The following is a 23,710-nucleotide window of genomic DNA, read 5'->3' as shown; positions in this document are numbered from 1 at the left end:
GACCCTAAGTACCGCCTTCTTTAGGAGCTGGTTCCATGTTCTGTCTGTGCCTCCAGCTTCATTTCACATGTGGCACCTGCTTCCCCCAGCATCCATCCAAACTGAAGTTTTCTTGTTCTGGATCCAGCTTAACTTCCTCTCTGACCAGCCCTTCACTTCCTCTTTGTCCCAGCAGGTTATATATCTGTTCTCCCTTTTCTGCCCTACCTCCTGTCTTACCCAGCCCAGACACCAGCATCTCCCTCTCACAAAAGAGCATCCCACTGTCTTGGTTGGCATCAGTGTTTATTTCAGAGAGAATGGCTTGGCTTGAAGGCTTAGATCTGTCCTCTGGGGTCCTGAGGCCTCCAGCTTCTCACTTGGCCTTTGGGTTACGGAACTTGCGACCAGCAAAGACAGCCTTGTCCCCGAGCGCCTCCTCAATCCTAGAAGGCAGACCAAGTCAGAGCTGTGCCTTTCCAAACCAACAGCTGTCCGTTTCCCATGCCCAGGCCTACTGTACCCCCTGTACCTACCTCATGAGCTGGTTGTATTTGGCCAGGCGCTCTGAGCGGCAAGGGGCGCCAGTCTTGATCTGAGAAGAGAAGAAGGATTCCAAAGTTTGCATGAGGATGGAGAGGAGGGATTGGGTCTGGCCCTGAGGGAACAGCCTATGGTGGGATTCAACTCAGGGGCAGGGGGTCAGGGACCCCAAGAAAACTTGCTCTGACACTCGGCAGGAGAGCCATAAGTACCTGTCCTGTGCAGAGTCCCACCACGAGGTCAGCAATAAATGTATCCTCAGTCTCCCCAGAGCGGTGGCTCACCATCACTCCCCAGCCGTTAGACTGAGCCAGTTTGCAACTGAGTAGAAAGGACACTTGATAAGGCCTAATGAGACTACCTCAGTGGGAAAGCCAGGGCCTGGGTGGGGCTTTTCTGTTTTTAGGAGTTGGTGCTTTACGGGAAGGTGGTTGACTAAGTTCTTTGGGAAAGAAAGAAAGGGAGAGTCCTGATCTTGAACTTGGGCTCCTGAGGTGCTGGTTGGAAGAAGGGCAGTATCTGGGAGAGAAGAATGGTATGGGGTGGGGGCGGGGATGGCAGGTCACAATGGCAAAGCTCTTGGGGTCAGGCCAGGGGTTAGTCAAAGCCTTGAGATCAGGAGGGTAGGGATGGGTCAGGAGCCAGGGGAAAGGCAGACCTGGAGTTTCTGGGCAGGACATCTGGAGTGGGCAGAATGGGTGGAGGGAGGCTATGGTGCACCCCAGAGCCAGGAAGCACTCACGCCTGGATGGATTCAGTCACTGAGCCGATCTGGTTGACTTTCAGCAGCAGGCAGTTGCAGGCCTTCTTCTCAACAGCCTGGGCAATTCTCTTGGGGTTGGTGACTGTGAGGTCATCCCCCACAATCTGGATGTCCACCCCCGAGAGGAATGAGGTCCAAGTGGCCCAGTCATCCTGGTCAAAGGGGTCCTCGATGGAGACCACTGATAGGGAGTGGAGGCAGAGTCACATAAAAGCCTTACAAAGGGGCGACAGGTCAGAAGAGTTTGGATGGGGATTGTGATGGTGCTAAGGATTGGAAGGACCAAGTTGGTGGCAGTGGAGACTCTGAAGTCATTGTGTTGGGCAGCTGCTGGGTACTTGGGCAGGTGCACTGGAACACCTGAGGGTCTCACCAGGATAATTCTTAATGAAGCTCTTATATAGCTCCCCCAGTTTCTCCCCAGTGATGTGCCGTGCAGGGTCATCAGGTGACTTGAAGTCAAGATCGTACTTCCCACTGCGATAGAACTCAGACGCTGCCACATCCATGCCAATCACCACCTTGTCTGGGTAGCCAGCTGCCTGGATGGCCGTCTTTAGCAGCTCCAGGGCTAGGGGAGGGACAAGAGAAGACCTGAGGCTCCAGTGTACCTTGTCTCCACAGCCCCTTCCTCTGTGAGGATCCAGGGGTTCTGCCCCTCAGAGTGCTCACACTGACCCTCATTGTTCTCCAAGATGTTGGGTGCAAAGCCGCCCTCGTCACCCACATTGGTGGCATCCTTCCCATACTTGGCCTTGATGACCCCCTTGAGGTGGTGGTAGACCTCCGCGCCAATGCGCATGGCTTCCTTGAAGGAGCTGGCTCCCACAGGCAGAATCATGAACTCCTGCATGGCCAGCTTGTTTCCAGCATGGGAGCCCCCATTGATCACATTGAAGGCCTGAGAGGCAGAGAGGGTGTTCAGACCTGGGCCAGGGTGTGAGGGATCAAGACAGGTTGGGTGGGGGGGAGGGCGTCAAAGTAGAGTCCTGGCTTCCCTACTTACTAGCTGAATGATCTAGGATGAGTAATTTACTCCTCAGAGCCTCTTTCCTCATTTCTATAATGGGGACACCACCTGCTTCCCTGAAGGATCTTATGCTGAAAATTAGAGAAATTGGATGTAAAGTTCTTAGCATATGCCTGGTACAAATGATCTAAAACTGATATGGCACTTACTATAGGCCAGGCACTGCTCTAAGTATTTTACATATATCCTGTTAGCTCATTTCATTCTCAAAACGACTCTGAACTAGGTACTATTATTATCCCCCACTCTACAAGTGAGGAAACAGAGGCACAGAGAAGTTAAATAATGCCTAAGACCACACTACCAGCAATTGGCAAAACCAGGATTTGAACCCAACAGTTTGTCTCCACAGCACAGGCTCTTATACAATCTGCCTACTAAGTAACAATAAATGGTAACATTATTATTGAGATTAAATTCAAAGGGTTTCCATAAAGAGAGAATTTGATTTAATAAAAATTAAGATACAAAGAAATGAAAAAAAAAAAAGATACAAAGAAATGCTAAGATTCTTGCCAAGAAGAAACTCTCAATCTGATCTGGAGGTTGAGGTAGAGAGCAGAATAAGAAGCTGGAGTTATTGAGCCTAGGATTGGAATGTGAAGGAACCAGTTAAAGGTCATGTCAAGGAGAAAGAAACATAGAGGCTTAAGGGGATGTTCGTATTGTGTGAAAAAGGGAGAGGCGGGACCGGGACCGCAGCAGGAGAGGTTCAGTTTCAGAAAACTATCTCTTTGAAGCTGGCTCTAGAAGGTGTACCTTCCAGAGGCTGCTTATGTACTTCTCAATGGGTGGGGCAACTCTCTCACCGTGGGATCTAAGGGGGCACCTGCACTCACAGGGACTGGGAGGACCAGATCCGGGTTCCCAGCGAGATCTGCAATGTGTCGGTAGAGTGGGACCCCCTTCTCAGCTGCTCCAGCCTTGCACACGGCCAGGGACACGCCCAGGATGGCATTGGCCCCAAACTTGGCTGGAGAAAGCAAGCACAAAAAAAAGGTGAGAGTTTCTCCCCCAGAGTTTAGAGTCATCTCCTTAAATGTTCCTTCTGGTCACCCCAGGAAGAATCCAGAACTCCAAACCACTGGGCATTAAGAGTTTGTTTAACAGCTTTCTCCCCAGTGGCCTGAGGTGCTCTGGGACCCTCCACCCCAGGGTCTGTGTCCACAGTCCAGCCCAGACCTGGCAGAAGGCAGGCATCAGGAAATGCCTGTGGAATGAATAAAGTCCATCCAGCTATGGTGTGCCCCAAAATATGGGGGATAGAAATAATCCTAACCAGACCTCAGCCCCATGGTCTTTCCCCTACCCCTCCCACATCTCATCCCTTTCTCTAACCCTAGCCCTTCACTCACATTTATTCTCGGTCCCATCCAGCTCAATCATAAATTTGTCAACTTTTTCTTGATCCACAACACTTAGTTTCTGGAAAGGGCAGGTTGGAGGAGGAAGAGCAGATGTCAGATTTCTCAAGAGTCAGGGCATGTGCCAGAGGAAGGTGAAGTGCAAGTATTTGGGGGAGAATGAGAGTTGTAGTTTAAGGTGAGGTGGCAAGGGTCTGGGGAAGGAGTTAAAGGGAACAGTCTCCTTCAACTTGCCTTTTGCAGCAAAGCAGGGCCTAGAGTCTTGTTGATATGTTCTACAGCCTTCAGGACCCCTAGAGAGGCCAGAGGAGGTTCAGATCTCCAATTCAGTTGGGTCTCTTCCTGTGGATCCCAGCTCCTCAAGAACTTTGGGTTTTAGTCCTCTACCCCAGGCAGACATTGTGTGCCCAAGTCCTAAAACCACCCCAACAAAGGCTCCTCCAGTGTCGGTTATTCCTCACCTTTGCCCAGGTAACGAGATTTGTCTCCATCTCTTAGTTCCAGAGCTTCATAGATACCTGTGGAAGCTCCACTGGGCACAGCTGCTCGGAATCGGCCTGGGGCAGGAGGATTGGAAGGTCACAGAGAGTCCCATCCACCTCCAAAGGGTCACGGTATCCTGAGACTAGGGGCAGGAGGGAGTGCAGACAGGCTCCTACTTTTCACCACAGGGGGACCAGGTTAGGAGAGGGAGGCCTGGGAAGAACTCTGGGGAAGGGGATCGCAGAGAAAGGTGAGGATGTGGGACAAAGGCTAGACGGGGTTAGGGTTTTCCAAGGCAAATCAATGCAGTGGGCCTGTGTTACCCTTGGCCGTGTACAAGTCCACCTCCACAGTGGGGTTGCCCCTGGAGTCCAGGATTTCCCGCGCAAAGATTTTCTGCATGGCCATGGCTGCAGGACAAAGAGGCCTGAATGTGGACAGTTGATTCCTTAAAGGAACCCCAAATCCCTTGCCCTTTAAGAGTCTTCCCCACCCCAAGAAGGCAGGTGCCGGAGCTAAAAATATCCCACAAAAAGGTCACAGACTAAAAAGGCAGGCGCAGCCCCCTCCCCCCCTCAGAACAGCTCCTATTCCACCCCCATCCTAAGAATCCAGGGGCCTCCCTGTAACTCCTGGAATTCCACCACTCTCTGAAACCCATCTCTGGCAAAGTTGTATCTTTGCCTTCTCCCTCCACCCTTCTAGTCAAGCAATCTGTTCTTCATGATTTCCTAGCCCTCAAATCCTCTCCTGTTTTTCTGATTGTCTTTTGCCTGCTCCTCAGCTTTCTTCAGATCCTCAGGGGCCCCAGATTCTCCACCTGGCTCCAGCTCTAGCTCCACTTCTCTATCCATCTCTGCCTGCCTCCCTTTTCAGCCTCATTTCACTATCCTTGGGTATTCCCATCCTGCTTGCTCAAACCCCTCCGGTCTTTCTTAAGCACCCCCAGTACCAGGAGGGAAAAAAACCTGACATTTCCCCCATTTTCTCCAAGCCAGCACCACCCTCATCCCCCTTTATCACTCCTATCCCCTGGGATTTCAAGGTTCACCAGACCTGGGATGTCTTCGCTGGGGGCTTGGGGTGAGCTCCGAATCTAAGTGGCAGCTGGGACAGTGTCAGCTCACCCCCTCTCAGGCTGGGCATTTATCCTCAGCCAGCCCCGCCTCTCTCCCTTTCCATCCTCCCCCTCCACACCCAGTTGGCAGCCAACTGTCCACTATAGCCTAAAGCCCCGTCCCAAGGTCAATGACCACCCCTCCTTTCTCTCTGCCCCCCAATAAAAGTCCCTACTTTCAATTCCACCCTAGGGGAAAGGCTTCAGAATAGGGGGGGTCTCTCCCCTCCCCAGGATTATATTCCTCTTTTGCAAAGGTTAAAGAGGAACTAGTGCTATTTAGGAAAGGTCAGGGGAAACCTGAGCTGTGCAGGGCTGGGGAGGGGGCATGAAAGAGGGGCTGCAGGATTGACATCCACACATGCTCAGCTCACGTGGCAGGCAGGGGCTGCCTCTGCTCTCAGTGGGGGAAGGAGCCGGGGATTATGGGCAAGCTCTGAAGTGTAAAATTGAATCCCACATTCAGAAGGCGACAGGGTCTCACCTCTTAGAGTCCTCATAGCGGCCTTTCCCGGCTCCACCACATCCTACCTTCTCCCTGCCAAAAAGAGGTGTGTGGTAGGGGAGGGGGCAGGGAAACGAATTTAGACTGGCCCTCAGAGTTGGCACGGCTCCCTACAGAGAGAGCTAAGACAGCACTTATCGCCCAGCGTAGAGGCTGTCAATCAGGAGCCCCTATCCCCACCGACTGCGGGCGCTTCAGGGCGCGGTACCAGCCCATAAATGAATGATGTTGATTCAGCAGTGAAAAAAATGAATGGATAGGAGGAGGGGGCCGGCCTTTTGTGTCAGAATGCCCGGGGCCAGTCCCGCGGTCCGCTAGTAGCATTGCAGGGACGTGGGTCTCTGCAATAGGTAACTCTGCCTTGGTGGGTCTGAAGGGAGTGTGGGGTCTGCCCGAATTCTGCTGCAGCCCGGCCAGGAGAGGGGAGCACGCCTAGGCGCGGGCCAGCCGGCCGGCGGGTGAGAGTCACAGGCAGCCTCAGCTCTTCGCCCCCGACTAGGAGGCACCTGCGGCCGGCGTTGGAGCGGCCTGCGCCCGGTGACTCACCCCTGTGGCCCTCTCCCCAGCTCCCCTCCCCGCCCTGCCGTCCCCACGAAGTCTTCCAGCCCCCAGCCCAGGATTCTTCCCCCTATTTCGCCCCTCCCCCCCTTATCTCTGGCCTCTACCCTCTGGGATTTTTCCACCCTGGGGTAGGGGGTGCGGTAGGCCAGAGGTCAGAAGAAAGCGGGCGGGGAGCGCCGCCACGTGCCCGCATGAGGCCCCGCCCGAGTGGACCAGTGACTCAGCCTGGCGGCTGTCGAGGAACAAGGGCTCAGGGGGCGTTGGGTGCCTAAAGAGTGTGGAGTGGCCGTGAGGGAACCACATCCCGCTCGGGAGGAAGAGAGAGCGGGAGAGAGAGGGAGAGACAGAGAGATAACGAGCCCCTTTCCGCCCGGGAGACACCGGTCCCCGGAGGGACGGGAAGCTGCCCAGCCCCTTGGCGGCCGGGGCCGCTAGGGCGCGGCCAGCTCACCTAAGCTTCCGCCAGGTCCTGCCCCACCCCCCTCCCTGTAGGCGGCGGGCGATTTAAGGGCATACAAGTTCTTCGCATAAGTTTTACTAAAAAAGAAAAAAACCCAACAGTTCCAAAGCAGAAAGGACTTTCCCCATTTTGAAAAAGTTGCAATCTTGAAACTTTAGTATTCTTCCGCCTTAAAAAATAGGCCCGCCCTTCTAGCCCGCGGGCGCCCGCTCTCAGTGACCTCTTCAGAGACGCGCCAAGGGGCAAGGCTGATGACCCAAACTGCTGGCTGGGGAACGGGCGGGGTAGGGGCGTAGGGGTGAGGCCTGGGGCTGGAGCTGATCCAGCTAGGGATAATCCCCTGGAGTGGGGGTGGGCTCCACTGAATCCAACTTGTGCCGCCCGGGCCGATGCTGGCGACAGAAGTGTCCCCATTGGATGCCTTCAATTCTGATTCCAGTCGGCGTATTTTGTCAAATTCCTCTGTGCTCCCTTCTTGCTTAAATAAAACGAGGAGTGGAGAAGCGGCGCACGCCTTGCTCTCGCCCCCGCCCCTTCCGCCCGGCAGGAGACACGTCCCCGGCCGCCTTCCTTCGCAGGGGTTCCAAATCGGTCCAGCCAGCCGCGCCCCGGCGCGCACCCGCAAAGCCTGCCGCCGGCTCCAACCGCCCCACGCGCTCTCCCTCCTGGCCCCAGCGCAGGCGCGGGCGCACGCGCCGCCGCCCGCCGTTCCTTCCCTCCGGCAGAGGTGGGGGAAGGGGGAGTCGTTCCGTTTAACCCTGAGTTCCCCGAATCCTCTTTAATTTGCTAAATTTGCAGCTTGCCAATTCTTACTCCTTTCACTGTCCTTCCTTCCGCCGGCTCACTCCTTCCTCTATACCAAAAGTGTGGTTTCTATTCAGTGCGAAGCAGAGCAAGTCTAACCCTAACCTTCCCCAGCCCACCTCCTTCATTCTTTTACATTGCTTTCCATTGAACTCTGCAAATTCTGCAATAAGGGGAGGGATTTTTTAAATTGCATTTGCAAAGTTAGGTATCTGAGCAGCGGGGGGAGGATAAGGAGGGAATGGGGAGCAGGCCCCGCCCCTACCTCCCTTTGCAAATAAAAATCTAGAAGGGGGGGAGGAGCAGGAAGTGGCGGTGCGAGGGCTGCTGCACAGCTAGCAGAGCCACGGTCCGGACGGCAGCGCGTGCCCCAAGCTCTCCGCCTCCCCCCGCCCGCCAGCCCGAGCCCAGCCCGCAGCCCCAGCAGCAGCGCCGAGAGCAGCCCCAGTAGCAGCGCCATGGCCGGGTGGAACGCCTACATCGACAACCTCATGGCGGACGGGACCTGTCAGGACGCGGCCATCGTGGGCTATAAGGACTCGCCCTCCGTCTGGGCCGCCGTTCCCGGGAAAACCTTCGTCAACATCACGGTACTGTGAGGCCTGCGTGGTCCGGGGGTCCGGCCAGGCTTGGACTCAGAGGCTGAGACTTGGGTGGGGGCGGGCGCGGTCTAGGGAGGACAGTGAAAGGCTGTGCGTGACCCGGTCTTTGCCCTGGAAGTAGCGCGAACGGCGGCTGCACGTGGGCAGATCTCTCAGTTGCCCCCTAATTCCTACGCCCCAGGCGGTGGCTCCCATCCCGCCCTCCGCCCCGCTTTCCGCGACGGGGCGTTACATCCGGGGCACAGGGCGGGGAGGGGTGCGCTGCCCGGTGCGGCGGCCCACTTCCGCCTCATCCAGGGCGGGGCGGGCACGCGCTGTAGTTTCTACCAAGGATTGTGACTGAGAAGGGACTTGAGGATCCCTGGACCCCCCAACTCTACTTCCGGCCTCCAGCTCGTGTCCCTTCCACCATTGTTCCTCCCTATGCGGGAGGGAGCCAAGTCGCGTGGTTTGGGTCTCATACCGGTCCTCTCTGAGCTCCCCGCCCCTCCCAACTCCGTTAGAGAGCGAGGTCCCCTCGCCCCCCCCAAGTGGGTGCGGTAGACTCAACATTCCTGTGAGACCAATCCCGGAAGTCTTCCCCTCCTTAGCGCCATCCTGGGGCCTGAAGCCAGGGAACTTTGAGAAGTTCTAGGATAGTATAAGTGAAGGAATAAGGAATGACTACTGCTGTCTCCATCACCACCACTCGTGTCCACACTGCCCGGAAGTGGGGAGGGGAGCGGAAGTTCAAAAGGGGGGAAGGGGATTTCCGGGCGGGAGGGGGCCGGATGTGGGGATTTGGGGTGTAAGGGGGAGGAGAAAGATTCCCTGGGGTACCTAGACCCGAGAGCTAGCGTGCCCAATCTATCTCCGGGCCCCCTTCTAAAGTTTTCCAACTTTCCCCGAAAACCCCCAGGAATCTACTTCCTTATCTTGGGGCATAGATACCTGAATCTAAACTTTGGGTTACTTGGAGACCCAGGCGTCCGGGCCCCTAACAACTCCTTCAGAACCTTTGACCAAATAAGGGCAAAGTTGCTTCTCCTGCTTTGCCCGCCCCCTCCCTTCCCCTCTTCGCTTCTGCTTTTCCTGAAGGAGAGTTATGAGCATCCAAAGGCTCCCTATTCTACTCCACTCCGCATTAGCTTTTGGCGCTCTTTATTTCCTGTGTTTGCCGTCCCTCTTAAACGAGATCTAAGTCTCCAGAAGAATATGTCGTCCTTTTCTGTTGTCATTCTCTGGATTTGAGGATCCTGATCTTTTTGTGCACAAACTTGCAACAGTCCTGAATTTCTCAAATTTCATGGATGTGTCCAAAGCACATAACACACACACCTTTCTTCCCCAGGGCGGTTTCTAGCTCCCCTGATAAGTGGAAGGCAGGTGGGTCCTTGCAGAAGATGGGAACCATGGTGTACTAACTTGATGAGTGCTTGGTTCCCCTTCCAGCCAGCTGAGGTTGGTGTCTTGGTTGGCAAAGACCGGTCAAGTTTTTTCGTGAATGGGCTGACACTTGGGGGCCAGAAATGTTCTGTGATTCGGGACTCACTGCTGCAGGATGGGGAATTTACCATGGATCTTCGTACCAAGAGCACCGGCGGAGCCCCCACCTTCAATATCACTGTCACCATGACTGCCAAGAGTGAGTTTCTGAGTCGTACCCTTTTTCTAGCTTCAAGATCCCTAATGTAGCTCCTTTTGTCAGTCTTTTGGGTTCTTCTCTGTGTGGTTCCCCAGTATGAAGGATTGGGCCAGCTTTCTACTCTTGGGACGTTGGTACTCCCTCCAGTCTGTCTCAGTTCCTCATCTTGGAATATAAAGTTGAATTGCATTACTTCTTAGGTTCCTTACTCCCTCGAGCCTTTTCAGATGAGAAATTTCATTATCTGGGAAGAGGTAGACTGTTGGTTATAAGCCAGCACTTAGCTCTCATGTTTTGAGTCCTTTTGTTAAAACTTGGAGGTGGTGGGCTCATACACAGCCATTTTTAACCTGAACATGAGTCAACCATATGAGCCTTTGACCCTTAAGTTTTAGTGTGTTCCCTTCCAGTCTTCAAGCTTGATTTTCCCCTTTTGAAAAGCTCTATTGTTTCAGGGTGACTGACAGCCTGCCTGTGTGTGTTGGGAGGGGGTTGGGAGAGATGAGGTTGGGTTACAGACCCCAGGGCTGGACAGCTGCTGAACAGCTGGCTGGGGGTGGAATTGTGACACCTGGGTCCTAGCCTCCTCTCTCTTTCCTCCAGCGCTAGTCCTGCTGATGGGCAAAGAAGGTGTCCACGGCGGTATGATCAACAAGAAATGTTATGAAATGGCCTCTCACCTGCGGCGTTCCCAGTACTGACCTCGTCTTTCCCTTCCCCCTACCACTCCACACTGCTTTTGCACCCCTCTCCTTCCTATACACACACATATACCATTTTTATTTTTTGGGCCATTACCCCACACCCCTCATTGCTGCCAAAACCACATGGGCTGGGGGCCAGGGCTGGACGTATAGACCTCCCCCTACCCATACCCCTCCTGTGTGTGGTTGGAAATTTTTTTTCTGAATAAAAAAGATTCTACTAACAAGGTGCTGTGTGGTTTTAGCCTGGGTGTGAGGATAGACAGCAGTCACTGGGACTTGTCTCCTTTATCCTATTGGGGATAGGAGAGCAGGAGGGGTTGAAGTACTACAAAGTCTAGAAATCTGAGCGTGCCTCCATGTCCAGGACTATAAGCACCTGCCTCAAGCCTACCTGGCCAGGTGGCCCAGCCTTTGACAGTGGCATTTTCATTTCTAGGTCCTCAGTTTGCTAGTTCATTTGGTAGATGATGGAATAGTCATCCAGACCAGAGAATGGGTCCAGGCCTGCAGGCAAGGCAGGGCCAGTTGAGTCATCCTCCTGTGGGTGGGGCTCCCCCTCTCTGAGTCACAACAAATGCCTGCTAGGACTGTCCCTGTGACTATAGGTTAGTCTTTCCCAGCACTCCCCTGCCCCTTTATGGCAAAAAAAGGGGCAATTCCCCAAATAGGTAAGAGGTTCACTTGTGTGAGAATGATCTCTCCCTTCCTTAGTTGACAAAAACAACTTTATTAACCCAATAGACCCAGTCCCTTTCTGCTCCCAACCCCCTCAAAAGGATGGGGTTGGGTAAGGGAGAAACCTAGGGCAGAATGCCCCCTACCCCTCAACAGAAGACTAGAGGGAGAAAGGGGCTGTGCAAAATAGGTCATCACAGGTGGGGAGTGACAAAAGGGTATTAGATCAGGATGGCAGCTGAGGAGGAAGGGGAGGGTGAGGGATCTGCTGAAGACCCAGGGAAAATAAGGGGGGCTGGGGCTAGGGAGCCAAAAGAAGTGGGACCTCTGGGGCTGGAGCCCAGAAGTGGAGTCTGCTCTGAGGCAGGATGGTCCCTTGGTTCCTCTTCCTCATCACCATCTTGTCCTGGAGTTTCTTCCTGCTCCTCATCCCCAGGTCCTCGATGGACAGGCTGCTTGCAGATGGGGCAAGTCTTCCGGGTCTGAGTGAGCCAGGGGTCCACACAGCGGCTATGATAGGCTGCCAAGAGGAAGGAGGTGAAGAACCTGATGCCTGCTGGTGGAGTGGGGGCATGACACAGGAAGTGAAGGCCTCACCATGAGCACAGGGGAGTACCCTCAGCTTGTCCCCATCCTCATACTCATCTAGGCAGATGGCACAGACATCATACTGGTCCCCTGGGGAGGAAAAAAGGAGTCCTTATACTGAGCCACTCTGGACAAGGCCCCCAAGGACTCACCCTGAGAGGCCTGTGGTCAAGCTAAACCTTGCAAAATTTATTTTTCCTGGTTCTACAGAGCTGTGGAAAAGCTAAGAGTGGGCCTGGCAGGGTAAAGCCAGGATAGAACATGAATTTGGGGTTAGAAGGACAAGCAGAGAAGCAGAGGTAAGAAAGGAAGTGGGTTTTTTGGGGGGAGGTGTGAGGGTGGAAAGTGGGAGGAGCGGAAACGGGGCAGGACTTCTACTATTGCCTTATATGGGCACTGGAGGCTCCAGGCCCAAGACCCAGCTTCTCCACACCTGTTTCTTCTCAGATGGAATCCCCCCACCCCCAACCCCACCCCGACTCTTTCCATTTTTCTGTTCTCTCCATCTTCTCCCTTATAAGCAAGGTTGGTCCTCTATCCTTTTCCCCAACTACTCCATTTAATCATCTTTGCTTTCTACCTTCTATTCTGTTCCTGTCCTGTCCTGATTGTATGGGTAAAAAGAGGAAAAGTGGCATCTCAGGCTGACATCTCCCTGTCATCTTTCTTTGCCTCTTAGTTTCTGGGCTCAAACTCCTTCAGAACCAGGTAAGCTATGAGAAAGGCCTTCCGGCGCCCCTATTTCCTTCACCCTTCTGATAGTCATGTGTAGGAATCTGTTTCAGTTGCTCTTTGGTCAGTCGATTCCGCTGGAGCCGTTTCCGGTGCTGGATACAACGAACTATCTGAGGAAAGGGTGAGTGGATGGTCAGCTTTAGGGAACAAAACTGGATAATCCAGTACAAAACCATCCCCATCTCAATCCCACATCCTGTCTGGCTTTAAAGGCCGCAGCTCTTCCCACCATGCTTCCTGAGCTACTACTCACCATCACTGCTCCCATGGCCAAAACCAGCAGTCCCACAATCCCTGTGAAAGGGATGAGGTAATATCCCAAGGGGAAGCTATTGTCTGGTACCAGAAGCACCCGAGCCCTGTGAAAAAGAACACCAGTATCAGAGGGACAGGAAAAGCAAAGGGACAAAAGAAGAGTGACAAAGTAACTGGTTCTTGACAAGGCCTATGGATGGGGAAGGGAACCGAAAGAAAGTAAAGAGACTGAATAGGAAGGGCCTAAGGCTTGGGCTTCAGGTTGGCATAGAACTACTGAAAGAAGAGTGAGGACGGACACATCCTACCCCTTCTCGTAGACAAAGAGGGCACGCAGGTACTCGGAGCTCCTCTCCCCAATAAACACAGACGGGATCCAGATCTGCTGCTGGATTTCCTCTGCAGGGATCAGGGCATTACAATGGGGATCCAACTCTCCACTCCAATCCTTTGGTAACCCTGGCATTTGGCTCTTTTGCTTCATCCCACCCTAAGCCTTCAGCCCTCCACCATCTCTGTGTGAGCTCTACTGAAAACCCAGCTTTTCAGATCTCCCAACCTTACCACTATTCCACACCATGTTCAGAAGTTCATTGGAATTCACATTGTGTACCACAGCTGCACCATACCCAGCCTTCTGAGCATTTAGGACCTAGGGAGACGAGGCAGGGGATAAGGAACCATTATGGACCTTACCTACCTTCATTCCTGGTGTCTTTTTTCACCCTCAGCTTCCCAGCTCCCACTCCATATTCAGCAACCTTGAGATCAAAGTTGCAGTCGAATCTTCGAAGCAGTGCAATAAAGACTGACCCGTTGACCGGGGCTGGGGGTGGTGGGGCAATGGGGCTGCAGGCATTGGCCGGGTGAGCCTCCACGAGGAAGCCCTGGGGAAAAGAAGTAAACAGATTTCACCTTCCTAGGTTCTGCTCCCCACAAGGCCCACCAAGCACAATGGTCCCCACATACTGCATGTTCTGTATCCTTCACTTCCTTCTCATTCCTGGGGTCTGAGCATCCCACCTAAGTCAGAAGTATACCTATTCTCAGCCTCCTAAAGATGCCACTAGATCAAACAACATCCCTTTACCAGACCCTCCCATCATCCTCCCTGTCCCAGATTAGCTAACTTATACCCCATACTCCAAGTTAATTGAAATTGTTCTGCCTTCTAGTTTCCCACTGATTGTAAATCAATTCTTCACTCATCCAAGTTACTTTCTCTCAAGTTCCATTTCACATTTCCTTCTCCAGAACATACTCCCCTGTATTAAAAAAGACAAGAGGCCTAAAATGGAGTCACTAGTGCTAAGCCGCATGTCACCAAACTGATATTTAACACCTGACTCAATTACAGTTTCAGCCTCCCCCAGGAATGGAATCTTATTTAAGGCAATCTGGAATTGTCTGGTCACTAGTGAGAGACCTGCTTGATAGACCCCTGCCTAAAGAAGGGTGACCTTGCCACAAACAATCAGCTTTTTGCAATTATAACTTTCTTGTCCTGCTCCCTTCTGCCTATAAAATCTTTCAGTTTGTATAGCTCTTTCTACCTGTACTTGGGATGCTGCCCAATTTGTGAATTGTTGGATGAAGCCAGTAAGATCTTTAAAACTTACTTGGTAGACACACAACTATACTGATTATCTGTGGCCCAGTTGAGTTCTTACTGTGTGACAATCTTTGTGATGAAGTACTACAAAATTGCTTACCTAATTTAATCCTCACAATAACCCTAATAACTTCTGTTATCCTACATTACAGCAAAACAAAGGCTTAGAAAGATAATTAACTTAGTTCAAGATCATAAAACCAGAAACTGATTCCAGAGATACTACTGATAAGCACCACTTTGCCCTGCCTTTTATTTTGGTTCACTTTCAGTCTCCTTCACAATGCTCGGAGTTCTAGTAGATTATGCTTTCTCCCTCTAATCTGGATTCCACACTAGATGTGCTCATGCACTTAATTCCTAACTTGCTTTTTCTACCTCCAGCTTCATGCAAGAGCAAGGCTCCTCAAAACCCTATCCAGGATGGAGGATTTAGGGAAACAGGAAAATGGTTAGAAAATCACCTGAAGTCCCTCCTGGCTCAAGGCAGCCCCAAAGAGAGCTGGGAGATCTGCAAAGTCCATGCTGGCATTGTGGTCCGAGGTCTGCAGACAAGAGAGTTCATGTTCCCCCTTCAGCCTCCAACCGCTCTCTTAGCTCCCGTCCCCCATCTGCCCTTCAAACTCACCGCTCGAATGAGACCCTGGATGGGGACTGCTCCCCATAGCACAGTGGCCACAACCACAGGAAGCGGGAAGGCCGCAGGGTGCATGGCAGCGGGAGGGGAGTGGTTGAGGAGGCCGCGTCCTGGTAGCAGGAGCAGAAGCGGAGTTCTGCGCCCTCTCCGCCCCTCCAAGATCCTAGGGGTCCAACCACCCCCAGGTCCCACTTCCCAGCTACATGGAGGCGGGGGGAAGGAACCCGGACTCGGGGAGTGAAATATCGAACCCGTTTAGTGGAGCTAGGAGAGAAGTACTAAATGTATCCTTTCCTGATACAGGAATAAAACGGGCAAAGAAAACGGAGGTAAGCACAGGTGACAAACTTCTGGAAGGGTGGGGGAACTCAAGGAGGTGGGACTTCCGGCCAGGTGGGCAGCCTTCCCAGGCCCTGGAAAAGGGTTTCCGGAGAAAAAAGTCAGGCCGCTTCCAGCATTGGACGCTCAAGATGAAGGACTTCCGGTCCTAAAAGGCCGGTTAAAAGAAAAGGTTAGAATTGGAGGGAGTGCCTGAAGATGAAGGGAGCACCGAAGTCCCAGAAGACGACCTAGTCGCTTCCCTTTTACTGCCCGGTTCCTGGAGCTTCCCGCTTTACAAACCTCTCCTACCCCTGGCCGCCACCGCCGCGGTACCTTCAGGTCTCGCGAGAGTCCTCACCACACCCCTCCCACCTGCTGAAATCATGTATCTCTCGCGAGAGATCTCTGTCTAGCCTAGCATACTTGATCTCGCGAGATTTCAATCAACCTCTAATTTCCCGCGATTCCAATTCGGTACAAAGTACGCCTTTGCTCTGACTTCCTAAATTATCACACCCCTTCCCGCACCCATCTTTGAAGCTCTTCCTTCAGCTCCGCCTTACTTCCGGCCGCCTTTGCTCTGTGCGCCTGCGCCAACTTTCAGCTGGTGCTGGGCCTGAGCCGGCGGAGCGTGCGCGCGCGCCCTCGTCCCGTTGCGCGCGCGGTGTCACCTTGGGCGCGAGCGGGGCCGTGCGCGCACGGGACCGAGTGCCGAGGGTCATTGAGTAGTGATGGCGGCGACGGCGAGCCCCGGGACCGGCGGGATGGACGGGAAGCCCCGTACATCCCCCAAGTCTATCAAGTTCTTGTTCGGGGGCCTGGCCGGGTAAGCTCAGGCCCCAGGGATGGGAAAAGAGGAGGAAGGGACGGGTGCAAAGAACCGGGCCCAGTTCATCTTGTGATCTATTGCAGTGAACCGAACCCGCACAGGTTCAGCGCCGTTCCCAGTGTTTTGCGAGATCCTTCACGGGATGCTAAGATCTTTTCATCTATTGCACAGCCCCTGTTGGGCTGCATGCAGGGTCATTGCATGGCTCATGCCGGGCCTCTTAAGTTTCCCAACCCATTGCTTGGCTTTGCCAGGCCTTATCGGGTTCCAGGTCATTACATGGCTCCTGACGGATTACGTGAAATCCCAGGTCATGAATGCCAACCTCCCCTCCTTGAGTCGGACGGTATGCAGTTCCAGATCACTGCTTGACCTCCTTGGAGCTGCATGGAGCACTTTCATTGTGTGGCCCCTACTGGACTTTTCAGATCCATTGCTTTTAGTACATGCAAAGACTTAATACACGTCTACCAGTCTATTTAACACTTAGTCAGTTGCATGGTAGTCCCTGCTCTTTGTGACCCCTTGTTGCCAGGCTCCAGTGGATTTTGGTAGATGTGAGACACCTGGCTCTTGACTCCAACCCCTGTCTTCCCCCAGGATGGGAGCTACAGTTTTTGTGCAGCCCCTAGACCTGGTGAAGAACCGAATGCAGCTGAGTGGAGAAGGAGCCAAGACACGAGAGTACAAAACCAGCTTCCATGCCCTGACCAGCATCCTGAAGGCAGAAGGGCTGAGGGGCATTTACACTGGGTATTGGGGCCATAGTATGGGGGTAGGGTGCAGGTTGGCAGCTCCAGATCTGGGCCGGATACACTGACCCCTTCACTCCCCAGGCTATCAGCTGGCCTGCTGCGCCAGGCCACCTACACCACCACTCGCCTTGGTATCTATACTGTGCTGTTTGAGCGCCTGACTGGAGCTGATGGTACACCTCCTGGCTTTCTGCTGAAGGCGCTGATTGGCATGACTGCAGGTGCAACCGGTGCCTTTGTGGGAACACCAGCTGAAGTGGCTCTTATCCGCATGACCGCTGATGGTCGGTGAGTTCCAGGTCTGAGCCTACCTCCAGATCCATTCCCTGGAACCTCAGATTAAGGACTACTTATCCTAGAGCTAGAGCAGAGCATTCTGTCCTCCCTTTCTTTGCTCCTGCGGGGAAGGATAGTTTGTCCTGAGCTTGGCCTCTCCCTACCTTACCACCAGACTTCCAGCTGACCAGCGCCGTGGCTACAAAAACGTGTTTAATGCCCTGATTCGAATCGCCCGGGAGGAGGGGGTCCCCACACTATGGAGGGTGAGTGAAATGACTGGCTACTTAGGGGATGAGGGGTCAGGTCTGGAGCATTTCTGACTCCCCCACTTCCTTCTCTACCCAGGGCTGCATCCCTACCATGGCTCGGGCTGTTGTTGTCAATGCTGCCCAACTTGCCTCCTACTCCCAATCCAAGCAGTTCTTACTGGACTCAGGTGAGACCCAGAGCTGGGCCCTCAGCTCCCAGCTTGGCCTGGGACAGCTCAGAGCTGACTGCCACCCCCTGCTCTGCCTCCCCAGGCTACTTCTCTGACAACATCCTGTGCCACTTCTGTGCCAGCATGATCAGTGGCCTGGTCACCACTGCTGCCTCCATGCCTGTGGACATTGTCAAGACTCGGTGAGTCTGCAGGCCTGGACCTGGAGAGGGATGAGAGGGCTTCATTTATGTCTTTCATACTGTGACCTTCTCTCCTTCAGGATTCAGAACATGCGAATGATTGATGGGAAGCCGGAATACAAAAATGGGCTGGTGAGGAAGCAGGGCTGGGGGCCTGGGCTCGAGGATTGGATTCCCTGGGAGGGCTGTGAAGGTACCTGGGTATGAGAGCCAGGGCCCGAGAGGCCAGGTCCTAGCTCCAGCGCCTTTGCCTGCCTGCCTGTCTAGGACGTGCTGGTGAAGGTCGTCCGCTATGAGGGCTTCTTCAGCCTGTGGAAGGGCTTTACGCCATACTATGCTCGCCTGGGTCCCCACACCGTCCTCACCTTCATCTTCTTGGAGCAGATGAACAAGGCCTACAAGCATCTTTTTCTCAGTGGCTGAAGCAGACGAGGGCCCTGGAGCCGGTGTGCTGGGGCTCCCACTCGCCTGCTGCTCCTACAGTCATCGTATCCCTGGGGGGGCCTGGACTGCTGCCCTTGGCCTCTCTATTTATTTTCCCTCCACAGTGTGGTTTCCCCCTCTGCGGTAAAGGATTTTGGTCTGTCCTACTGCTCCAGCTTGCCCTGCTTGTCTTGATCCTCATGACCTCTCCATTCCTGGCTTGCCTTGGGGGGAGCTGAGAAACTCCTTGAGGATTTCCAGCCTCCTCTTGGATGTTAGTTTCAGGGCACATAGGACAGCAGAAGATCCCCCTTCTCAGTAGGGAAACTAAGGCAGAGCTGAGGGGACTGGATAGAGCAGAAACGGTCAAGTTGGTGAAAGGGTATGCAGTGGGAGGATGTGGCCCTCCCTCCTTCCACCTCAATAAATTGGATTGATGACACCACCCCCAAATCTGGAGAGTTCTGGGGGCTGGTGCGGGGGGATACTGAACAAAGAAGTGGGTGCTCTTAGAGAACAGGAATTGGAGTTTTTAAGAAAAATTTATTAAAGAAAAAGCACCTACTGGTTTTATGCAAATACTATGTAAATCAGCCTTGTTGCAGCAGCTGACAGGGTGAAGAAAACCAAAATCTGGGCCCTGTGTCTTGCTTCCCAGCCACTTGCCTGAGAACAGACAGACGTACAAGTTAGCACAAGTCATCTCACTGTAATCTCCAGGAAAAGTCTCCGGGGTCTGGTGACTGTTTCTGTGGCAGAGAAGGAGGGATAAAGAGTATGAAAGGGAAGGCCAACCTGTGGATGGTGGAGGGGCAGAGCTTGAGGGAGTGAGCACAGGATCCTGGCTCCCAACGCCTGGAGGCTTGAGGAAACTGGAGGGTATTGGCCAGAAACATGATCTGGACCCTAGGCTGGGGAGAGTAGCTGCCTTATCCAAATCTTTAGAAAAGAGACCTTCCCAGGCCCTACCCTCAGGGAGCCTAAGAACTTCTTGGGGCATAAAAGGGCATGGGAAGGTCAATTAGAAGGAGGGTTGAGCAGTGTGAGGCCCGAAGCCTTCTGAGCCAGGCCAGGGGACAGGCAGGCGGCAGGTGGGAGCTGTCCCCTTGGCAGAGCATCGTCAATAGAAGAGGTGGAGCTCAGCAACCTGGCATCCCTGCTGGGCCCTCCCACCTCTGCCTCTCTCCTTAACCACTCCGTGTACATGCTGGTCTGGGCCACAGTGGCCACTTTGAAACAAGGCCTGAACCTTGTACTTAAGGAGTTACAAGTGCAGGAGGAAAGATGACACAGGAGCAGTTGGAGAGCTGGGAGTATAGCAATAAACAGTTTCTGGGTAACTTGAAGTGCCTGGCCCAGCGTGAGGGAGGAGAAACCTGTGTACAGTAGCAGACTGGCTGGAGAAGTGGGATGGGGCAGCCCTCCTGGCTGAAGGAGAAAGGCTGGGGAGCAGGTGATCTATGTGCAGTTTGCAATAGTTGGAGCACAGGCTGTAAAATGTTAGAGAAAAAGCTGGACTGTTCGATGGGTCAGTGCACAGGAATAGATTGCCAAGCTCAAGAGTTTGTCTATCTGGGGAAGGGTTCAAAACAGGAGAGATGCAGTCAGGTTTTCAAGTTAGGAAGATTCCTCTATTACCATCTGGGCGGGGGGGAATCTATGGAAGACTCAGTCTTCACTCATTCAGGGCCTCAGGCCTCAGTGTGAGAAACAGGGCAGGAGAGAAGGCCCCGTCAAATGTGGTAAGGGGAATGGCAGAATCTGTGGCACCAGAAGAGAAAAGTAGGTTCCATTTACCTGCATCTTAGCTTGAGAACCAGAAACGGAGACTATTCAGTAAGACCCACCAACACAGTGCACACCCTGCCCCTGTCCCACTCACCTAGGGAGAGCAGGAGAGCCACATTTCTGAGGCCGCAGGTTTGGGCGATCGCCCACCTTTGTTCCTAGTATTGTGGGTCACAGGCAGTTATGCCTCAGCAGTGTCACTAAACAGATCTTGAGCTGAAACTGGTGCTTGGGGTGTCCTGCAGGGTAGTAACCCCTGGAGGAGAGAAGTAGGTACCCAAGGCAGGGGAAGTACAGGCTAAGACTAGAGCTTTTTTGGATGAGTAGAGCACCTAGGGTCAGGGCAGTTGGGGCCTTGAAAATGCTAGTGACAGGTGCCCCAGTCACTCTCTCCAAAAGAACCTAATTTTTCTTTTTGAAGTTTTTTTATTATACAAACAATATGTAATAGTAGGAAACTAAAAAATGCTAAGCAGAGTAAAGGAAAACCATATTTACATCACCCAGAGACAATCAGGGCTCACATCTTGATAAATCTCTACAAATTTTCAGTACTCAGATAAATGTGTGGACCAAGCTCTAATCTGTTTATTTGCTTTTTCCTAAAACTTCCCAGAAGTGGTAGTAACCTAATGGTCTGAGAACACCGCCCTGCCCCCCATCCCCATGTAGATTGGGAGCTTTATTCTGTGACCCACACAACTCCATTCCACTACCCATCGCGGTTTTCTAGGTCTGAGGTTGTATTCTAGTGTTGTGAAGAGAAGGCTTCTAATGAAGGAAAAGTAATTAAGACCTCCCCTTGACCCTGTGCTTACCCACCCACCCCCAGCTAGATCCCAATAGGAAAACCCATCAGAGCCTCTCAAGGTGCCCAAACCAGCTACGCTTAAAGACTGTGGCCAGAGTACCTAATGCCCACTGTACCCAGCAGGTCTTGACCACGACCCAGACTCAGGGCTGAGGGCCACTGTCTTGCCACTAGAGGCCCCACACGGCCATTGGAACGGACCCACAAGAAGAGGCTGGAGCGAAAAGTTGGGAGTGACCCTCGAAGGAAAAGCAGCCAGGCCCGGGGCACTGTCACTTGCCTTCCTCTCTGCAGCTCCAGATGTGTGGTATGCGTGACTGTGGCCAAGGCAACAGACTGGCTGAAGTCTAGGGCCTGTGGTTTCATGTGCCAGACCCAGATCAGGAGCAAGATGAGAACCACACAGGCAAACAGGAGCCAGAGGAGAGCCAAGATGTAGAAACCCAGGGAGAAGAGGCAGCAAAAGTTAGGGTTAAGAAAAGGGTCGTTTCTGGAGCTATACACATTCCCTTGAGCCACCCCACGAACCTTCAGGATGTTGACAAACTCAGAGATGATTGTTGTGGTTTCTAAGATAGTAGGGAGTAAGGTAGGTTCTGTGGTAGTTAAGAAAATGGTTGGTTCTGAGGTGGTCTGGGTTGTGGGCTTTGAAGTGGTCTGAGTTGTGGTGGGTTCTGGGGTTGTGGGTTCTGGAGTGGTTGGGGTTGTGGGTTCTGAGGTAGTTGTGATGGATTCTGAGGTTGTGGGGAGTTGTGATGGATTCTGAGGCTGTGGGTTTCCATGGTCATTAGGGTTGTAGTGTCTGAGGTTGTGGGTTCCAGGTCAGGAGCTGGGTGGATTCTGAGCTGTGGGTCTGAGGGCTGGGGCTGTGGGTCTGAGTGTGGTCTAGGGTTCTGAGGCCAGGGTCTTGAGGTGTCAGAGTTGTGTGATCTCTGGAGTTGCAGGTCTGGCATGGGGCTGTGGGGTTCTGAGGCGGTCGGGCTGTGGTGGGTTCTGAGTTAAGGGTTCTGGTCAGGCCGGGTCTGGGCTCAGGTCTCTGAGATGGTCCCAGCTCAGGTCTCCTGGGGTGGGGCTGAGGTCTCTGGGGGTGATCCGGCTGCGGTGATCCAGTAGTGGCTTTGAGTCGCAGGAATGCAGATTCTGGGTGAGGTCAGGGACGGTCTTCACTTCAGTGACCTTCTCTGGCTGGCTGTTCACAAGAAACAGAAAATTCTTCATAGTGTAAGGCCCAGTGGGTTGTATGGGCTTTGGTGTTGGTAGAGAACCTGACCACAGCCCTTGTAGCAGGCACCGTATCACCCTTATGGTTCTCTTCTTCGTAATTATCATAGTCGCCTGGGTCATCCCCATGACTGAGGGGGGAGCAGCCCTCCCCTGAGTAGGCAAAGACGGATGTGTCGGGTATATTGACGCATTGAACACTCTCCACTTTGGGGGTCATGGCCTTGACGTCCACACCCTCCTTCCATATGTAGACATTGTTGGCATTGTCCTGCAGCCAGTGACTGAAATAGAGGAGGTTGCAGTCACAGAACCAGGGGTTGTTGTGGAGAAAAACAAAAGGCAGGAGGAGGTCCCCAAAGAAGCCCTTTGGTATTGTTTTCAGCCAGTTCCCTTGGAGGTAGACGGTGTCTAGCTCCTCCAACCCATCCAGGAACCCAAGGGGAAGGTCCTCCAACTTATTGTCAGCCAGATTAAGCTTCCTCAGTCGGGTTGTTGGTGCCAGGAGCTGGCGAGGCAGAGTCTTCAGCTTATTGCCACACAGGTAGAGCTCATGGAGTTGGCTCAGGCCATCCAGGGCATTAGGAGACAATGAGTCCAGCTTGTTGAAGGAGACATCCAGGGTAACGAGTGCTGGCAATGCCTGTCCTAGCAAGGGCAGGCTTTTCAAATTATTATGAGGCATTTCCAGGGTCTCCAGCAATGGCAGCTTCCCATCAGCCTGCAGGTTGGTCAGCTTGCTGTCACCCAGGTGCAGCTGAATGAGGTGAGTCAGACGCACCAGGGGCGCTGTGGAAAAAGTGCCCAAGGAGTTCTTACTCAGGCGGAGGATGTTTGTGTCTGCTGGTAAGTCTGGAGGCAGCGCCTTCAGTCCCAGATTATCACAGTTCACTTCCACCTGGCTGGCCACTTTGGTGACCTCACAGGTGGACTGGAGGTGTGAAGGGCCTGGCAGGAGGAGCAGCAAGAGGAGGAGAGGCATGGGGACCTGTGGGCAAGGGGAGCTTGAGTGGATTCCCAACTGGCCCCCAGCACATTCCCCCTGGCTCTAGCCCTCACTGAAGCCTCCAGGATCTTTTCCAGAAACTCGGCTCCCCCACCTCCCATCCTCTCCACTCCCCTCTCCTACCCTTGCCCCCCAAAGCCTAAACTGCTAGCTCAAGGTCCTTAGCTCTTATCCCTCCTTCAGAACCCTTCTTCCCCTAACCCCAACCCCAGCTTACGGGTAGGCAGAAAAACCTCCGAGGGCACAGAACTTCTTCCAGGGTGTGACTCGGTCCTTCTTTCTTCCAACTCCACGGAGGGCCTGGTCAGAGGCAGGAAGGGGATGGGGATGGGGAGGAAATGGCACCCTGATAGGGATTCCTGTGACCCAGTGAACAGTCTCCCTCCCGGACACTGGCCCTTATCATCCCTTTCCACAACTTTCCCCCAAGGCCTCCTTTGGGCTCTACTTTCTCCCACTTTCTTTCTATACTAGGGAAATTGGGAGTGGACTCCTACAACCACCAGCCTCATCCAGCTTTTAGGAATCTTCCAGCTGTCATTCTCACTTCCCCTTCACAGTGACATTCTTAGAGTTGCCTAATTTTAACCCTCACCTCCCTCTGCCTTCTCA

General features: G+C 53.4%; 6 protein-coding genes across 18 annotated transcripts in view; 2 read left to right on the top strand and 4 right to left on the bottom strand.

The window, feature by feature from the left end:
- Window positions 1–268: 268 nt before the first annotated feature.
- On the bottom strand, window positions 269–7,826 carry ENO3 (enolase 3). 10 transcript variants are annotated; one of them, XM_039869648.1, is made up of 13 exons: window positions 6,432–7,826; window positions 5,764–5,817; window positions 4,486–4,572; window positions 4,141–4,236; window positions 3,914–3,972; window positions 3,671–3,740; window positions 3,155–3,288; window positions 1,964–2,186; window positions 1,659–1,856; window positions 1,265–1,466; window positions 735–843; window positions 516–574; window positions 269–425 (listed from the first exon to the last, which is right to left on the bottom strand). In XM_039869648.1, exons 2-13 carry the CDS (start codon window positions 5,777–5,779, stop codon window positions 356–358), a joined length of 1,323 nt encoding a protein of 440 aa, XP_039725582.1. In that variant the 5' UTR covers window positions 5,780–5,817; window positions 6,432–7,826; the 3' UTR covers window positions 269–355. The 10 variants fall into 10 exon arrangements, with proteins under 10 accessions (XP_039725582.1, XP_039725583.1, XP_039725584.1 ...); XM_039869649.1 differs by having other exon boundaries at window positions 6,450–7,826; XM_039869650.1 differs by having other exon boundaries at window positions 6,797–7,826.
- A 96-nt stretch (window positions 7,827–7,922) lies between these two features.
- PFN1 (profilin 1) lies at window positions 7,923–10,766 on the top strand. The gene is made up of 3 exons (XM_039869672.1): window positions 7,923–8,199; window positions 9,643–9,835; window positions 10,439–10,766. The coding sequence occupies exons 1-3, from the start codon at window positions 8,068–8,070 to the stop codon at window positions 10,534–10,536; spliced, it is 423 nt and encodes a 140-aa protein (XP_039725606.1). The 5' UTR covers window positions 7,923–8,067; the 3' UTR covers window positions 10,537–10,766.
- Window positions 10,767–11,249: 483 nt separating this feature from the next.
- Window positions 11,250–15,862, bottom strand: RNF167 (ring finger protein 167). 4 transcript variants are annotated; one of them, XM_039869662.1, is made up of 10 exons: window positions 15,666–15,858; window positions 15,036–15,531; window positions 14,872–14,952; window positions 13,609–13,682; window positions 13,360–13,447; window positions 13,104–13,194; window positions 12,794–12,899; window positions 12,557–12,650; window positions 11,815–11,895; window positions 11,250–11,737 (listed from the first exon to the last, which is right to left on the bottom strand). In XM_039869662.1, the coding sequence occupies exons 2-10, from the start codon at window positions 15,070–15,072 to the stop codon at window positions 11,439–11,441; spliced, it is 951 nt and encodes a 316-aa protein (XP_039725596.1). In that variant the 5' UTR covers window positions 15,073–15,531; window positions 15,666–15,858; the 3' UTR covers window positions 11,250–11,438. The 4 variants fall into 4 exon arrangements, with proteins under 4 accessions (XP_039725596.1, XP_039725593.1, XP_039725595.1 ...); XM_039869659.1 differs by having other exon boundaries at window positions 13,557–13,682; window positions 15,666–15,854; XM_039869661.1 differs by lacking the exon at window positions 13,360–13,447 and having other exon boundaries at window positions 13,496–13,682; window positions 15,666–15,862.
- A 69-nt stretch (window positions 15,863–15,931) lies between these two features.
- On the top strand, window positions 15,932–18,725 carry SLC25A11 (solute carrier family 25 member 11). Its single transcript, XM_039869663.1, has 8 exons — window positions 15,932–16,191; window positions 16,795–16,947; window positions 17,031–17,237; window positions 17,401–17,491; window positions 17,574–17,664; window positions 17,750–17,849; window positions 17,930–17,981; window positions 18,117–18,725. The coding sequence occupies exons 1-8, from the start codon at window positions 16,097–16,099 to the stop codon at window positions 18,270–18,272; spliced, it is 945 nt and encodes a 314-aa protein (XP_039725597.1). The 5' UTR covers window positions 15,932–16,096; the 3' UTR covers window positions 18,273–18,725.
- Window positions 18,726–19,499: 774 nt separating this feature from the next.
- Window positions 19,500–21,684, bottom strand: LOC120607941 (platelet glycoprotein Ib alpha chain-like; the record flags this gene model as incomplete). The annotated part of the gene is made up of 1 exon (XM_039869786.1): window positions 19,500–21,684. A coding segment is annotated over one exon (735 nt), but the record flags the coding sequence as incomplete, so codon positions are not given.
- A 355-nt stretch (window positions 21,685–22,039) lies between these two features.
- Window positions 22,040–23,710, bottom strand: part of LOC120607940 (platelet glycoprotein Ib alpha chain-like) — a 4,478-nt gene continuing 2,807 nt past the window's right edge. The window contains exons 2-3 of the mRNA XM_039869785.1: window positions 23,316–23,693; window positions 22,040–23,080 (exon numbers count right to left, since the gene is read on the bottom strand). Coding sequence (XP_039725719.1) covers window positions 22,040–23,074 — 1,035 coding nt within the window. The 5' untranslated portion in view covers window positions 23,075–23,080; window positions 23,316–23,693. The remainder of the gene's footprint in view (window positions 23,081–23,315; window positions 23,694–23,710) is intronic.

This window comes from Pteropus medius, unplaced genomic scaffold, assembly GCF_902729225.1.
Source record: "Pteropus medius unplaced genomic scaffold, Ma_sr-lr_union100, whole genome shotgun sequence".
Taxonomy (NCBI): domain Eukaryota; kingdom Metazoa; phylum Chordata; class Mammalia; order Chiroptera; family Pteropodidae; genus Pteropus; species Pteropus medius.
This window is presented reverse-complemented; position numbering and strand designations above follow the sequence as displayed.

Excerpts from the sequence above, each read along its gene's own strand:
- ENO3 (XM_039869648.1), bottom strand. Across the intron at positions 1,467-1,658 it reads CTTCATTAAGAATTATCCTG|TGGTCTCCATCGAGGACCCC; the intron begins GTGAGACCCTCA and ends ACTCCCTATCAG. Across the intron at positions 575-734 it reads TGGGACTCTGCACAGGACAG|ATCAAGACTGGCGCCCCTTG; the intron begins GTACTTATGGCT and ends TTCTCTTCTCAG.
- PFN1 (XM_039869672.1), top strand. The coding sequence starts at position 8,068 with ATGGCCGGGTGGAACGCCTACATCGACAACCTCATGGCGGACGGGACC. Across the intron at positions 8,200-9,642 it reads AAACCTTCGTCAACATCACG|CCAGCTGAGGTTGGTGTCTT; the intron begins GTACTGTGAGGC and ends TTCCCCTTCCAG. Across the intron at positions 9,836-10,438 it reads TGTCACCATGACTGCCAAGA|CGCTAGTCCTGCTGATGGGC; the intron begins GTGAGTTTCTGA and ends TCTTTCCTCCAG.
- RNF167 (XM_039869659.1), bottom strand. The coding sequence starts at position 15,119 with ATGCACCCTGCGGCCTTCCCGCTTCCTGTGGTTGTGGCCACTGTGCTA. Across the intron at positions 14,953-15,035 it reads TCCAGGGTCTCATTCGAGCG|ACCTCGGACCACAATGCCAG; the intron begins GTGAGTTTGAAG and ends TCTTGTCTGCAG. Across the intron at positions 13,448-13,556 it reads ACTGCAACTTTGATCTCAAG|GTCCTAAATGCTCAGAAGGC; the intron begins GTTGCTGAATAT and ends TCGTCTCCCTAG.
- SLC25A11 (XM_039869663.1), top strand. The coding sequence starts at position 16,097 with ATGGCGGCGACGGCGAGCCCCGGGACCGGCGGGATGGACGGGAAGCCC. Across the intron at positions 16,192-16,794 it reads TTGTTCGGGGGCCTGGCCGG|GATGGGAGCTACAGTTTTTG; the intron begins GTAAGCTCAGGC and ends GTCTTCCCCCAG. Across the intron at positions 16,948-17,030 it reads CTGAGGGGCATTTACACTGG|GCTATCAGCTGGCCTGCTGC; the intron begins GTATTGGGGCCA and ends TTCACTCCCCAG.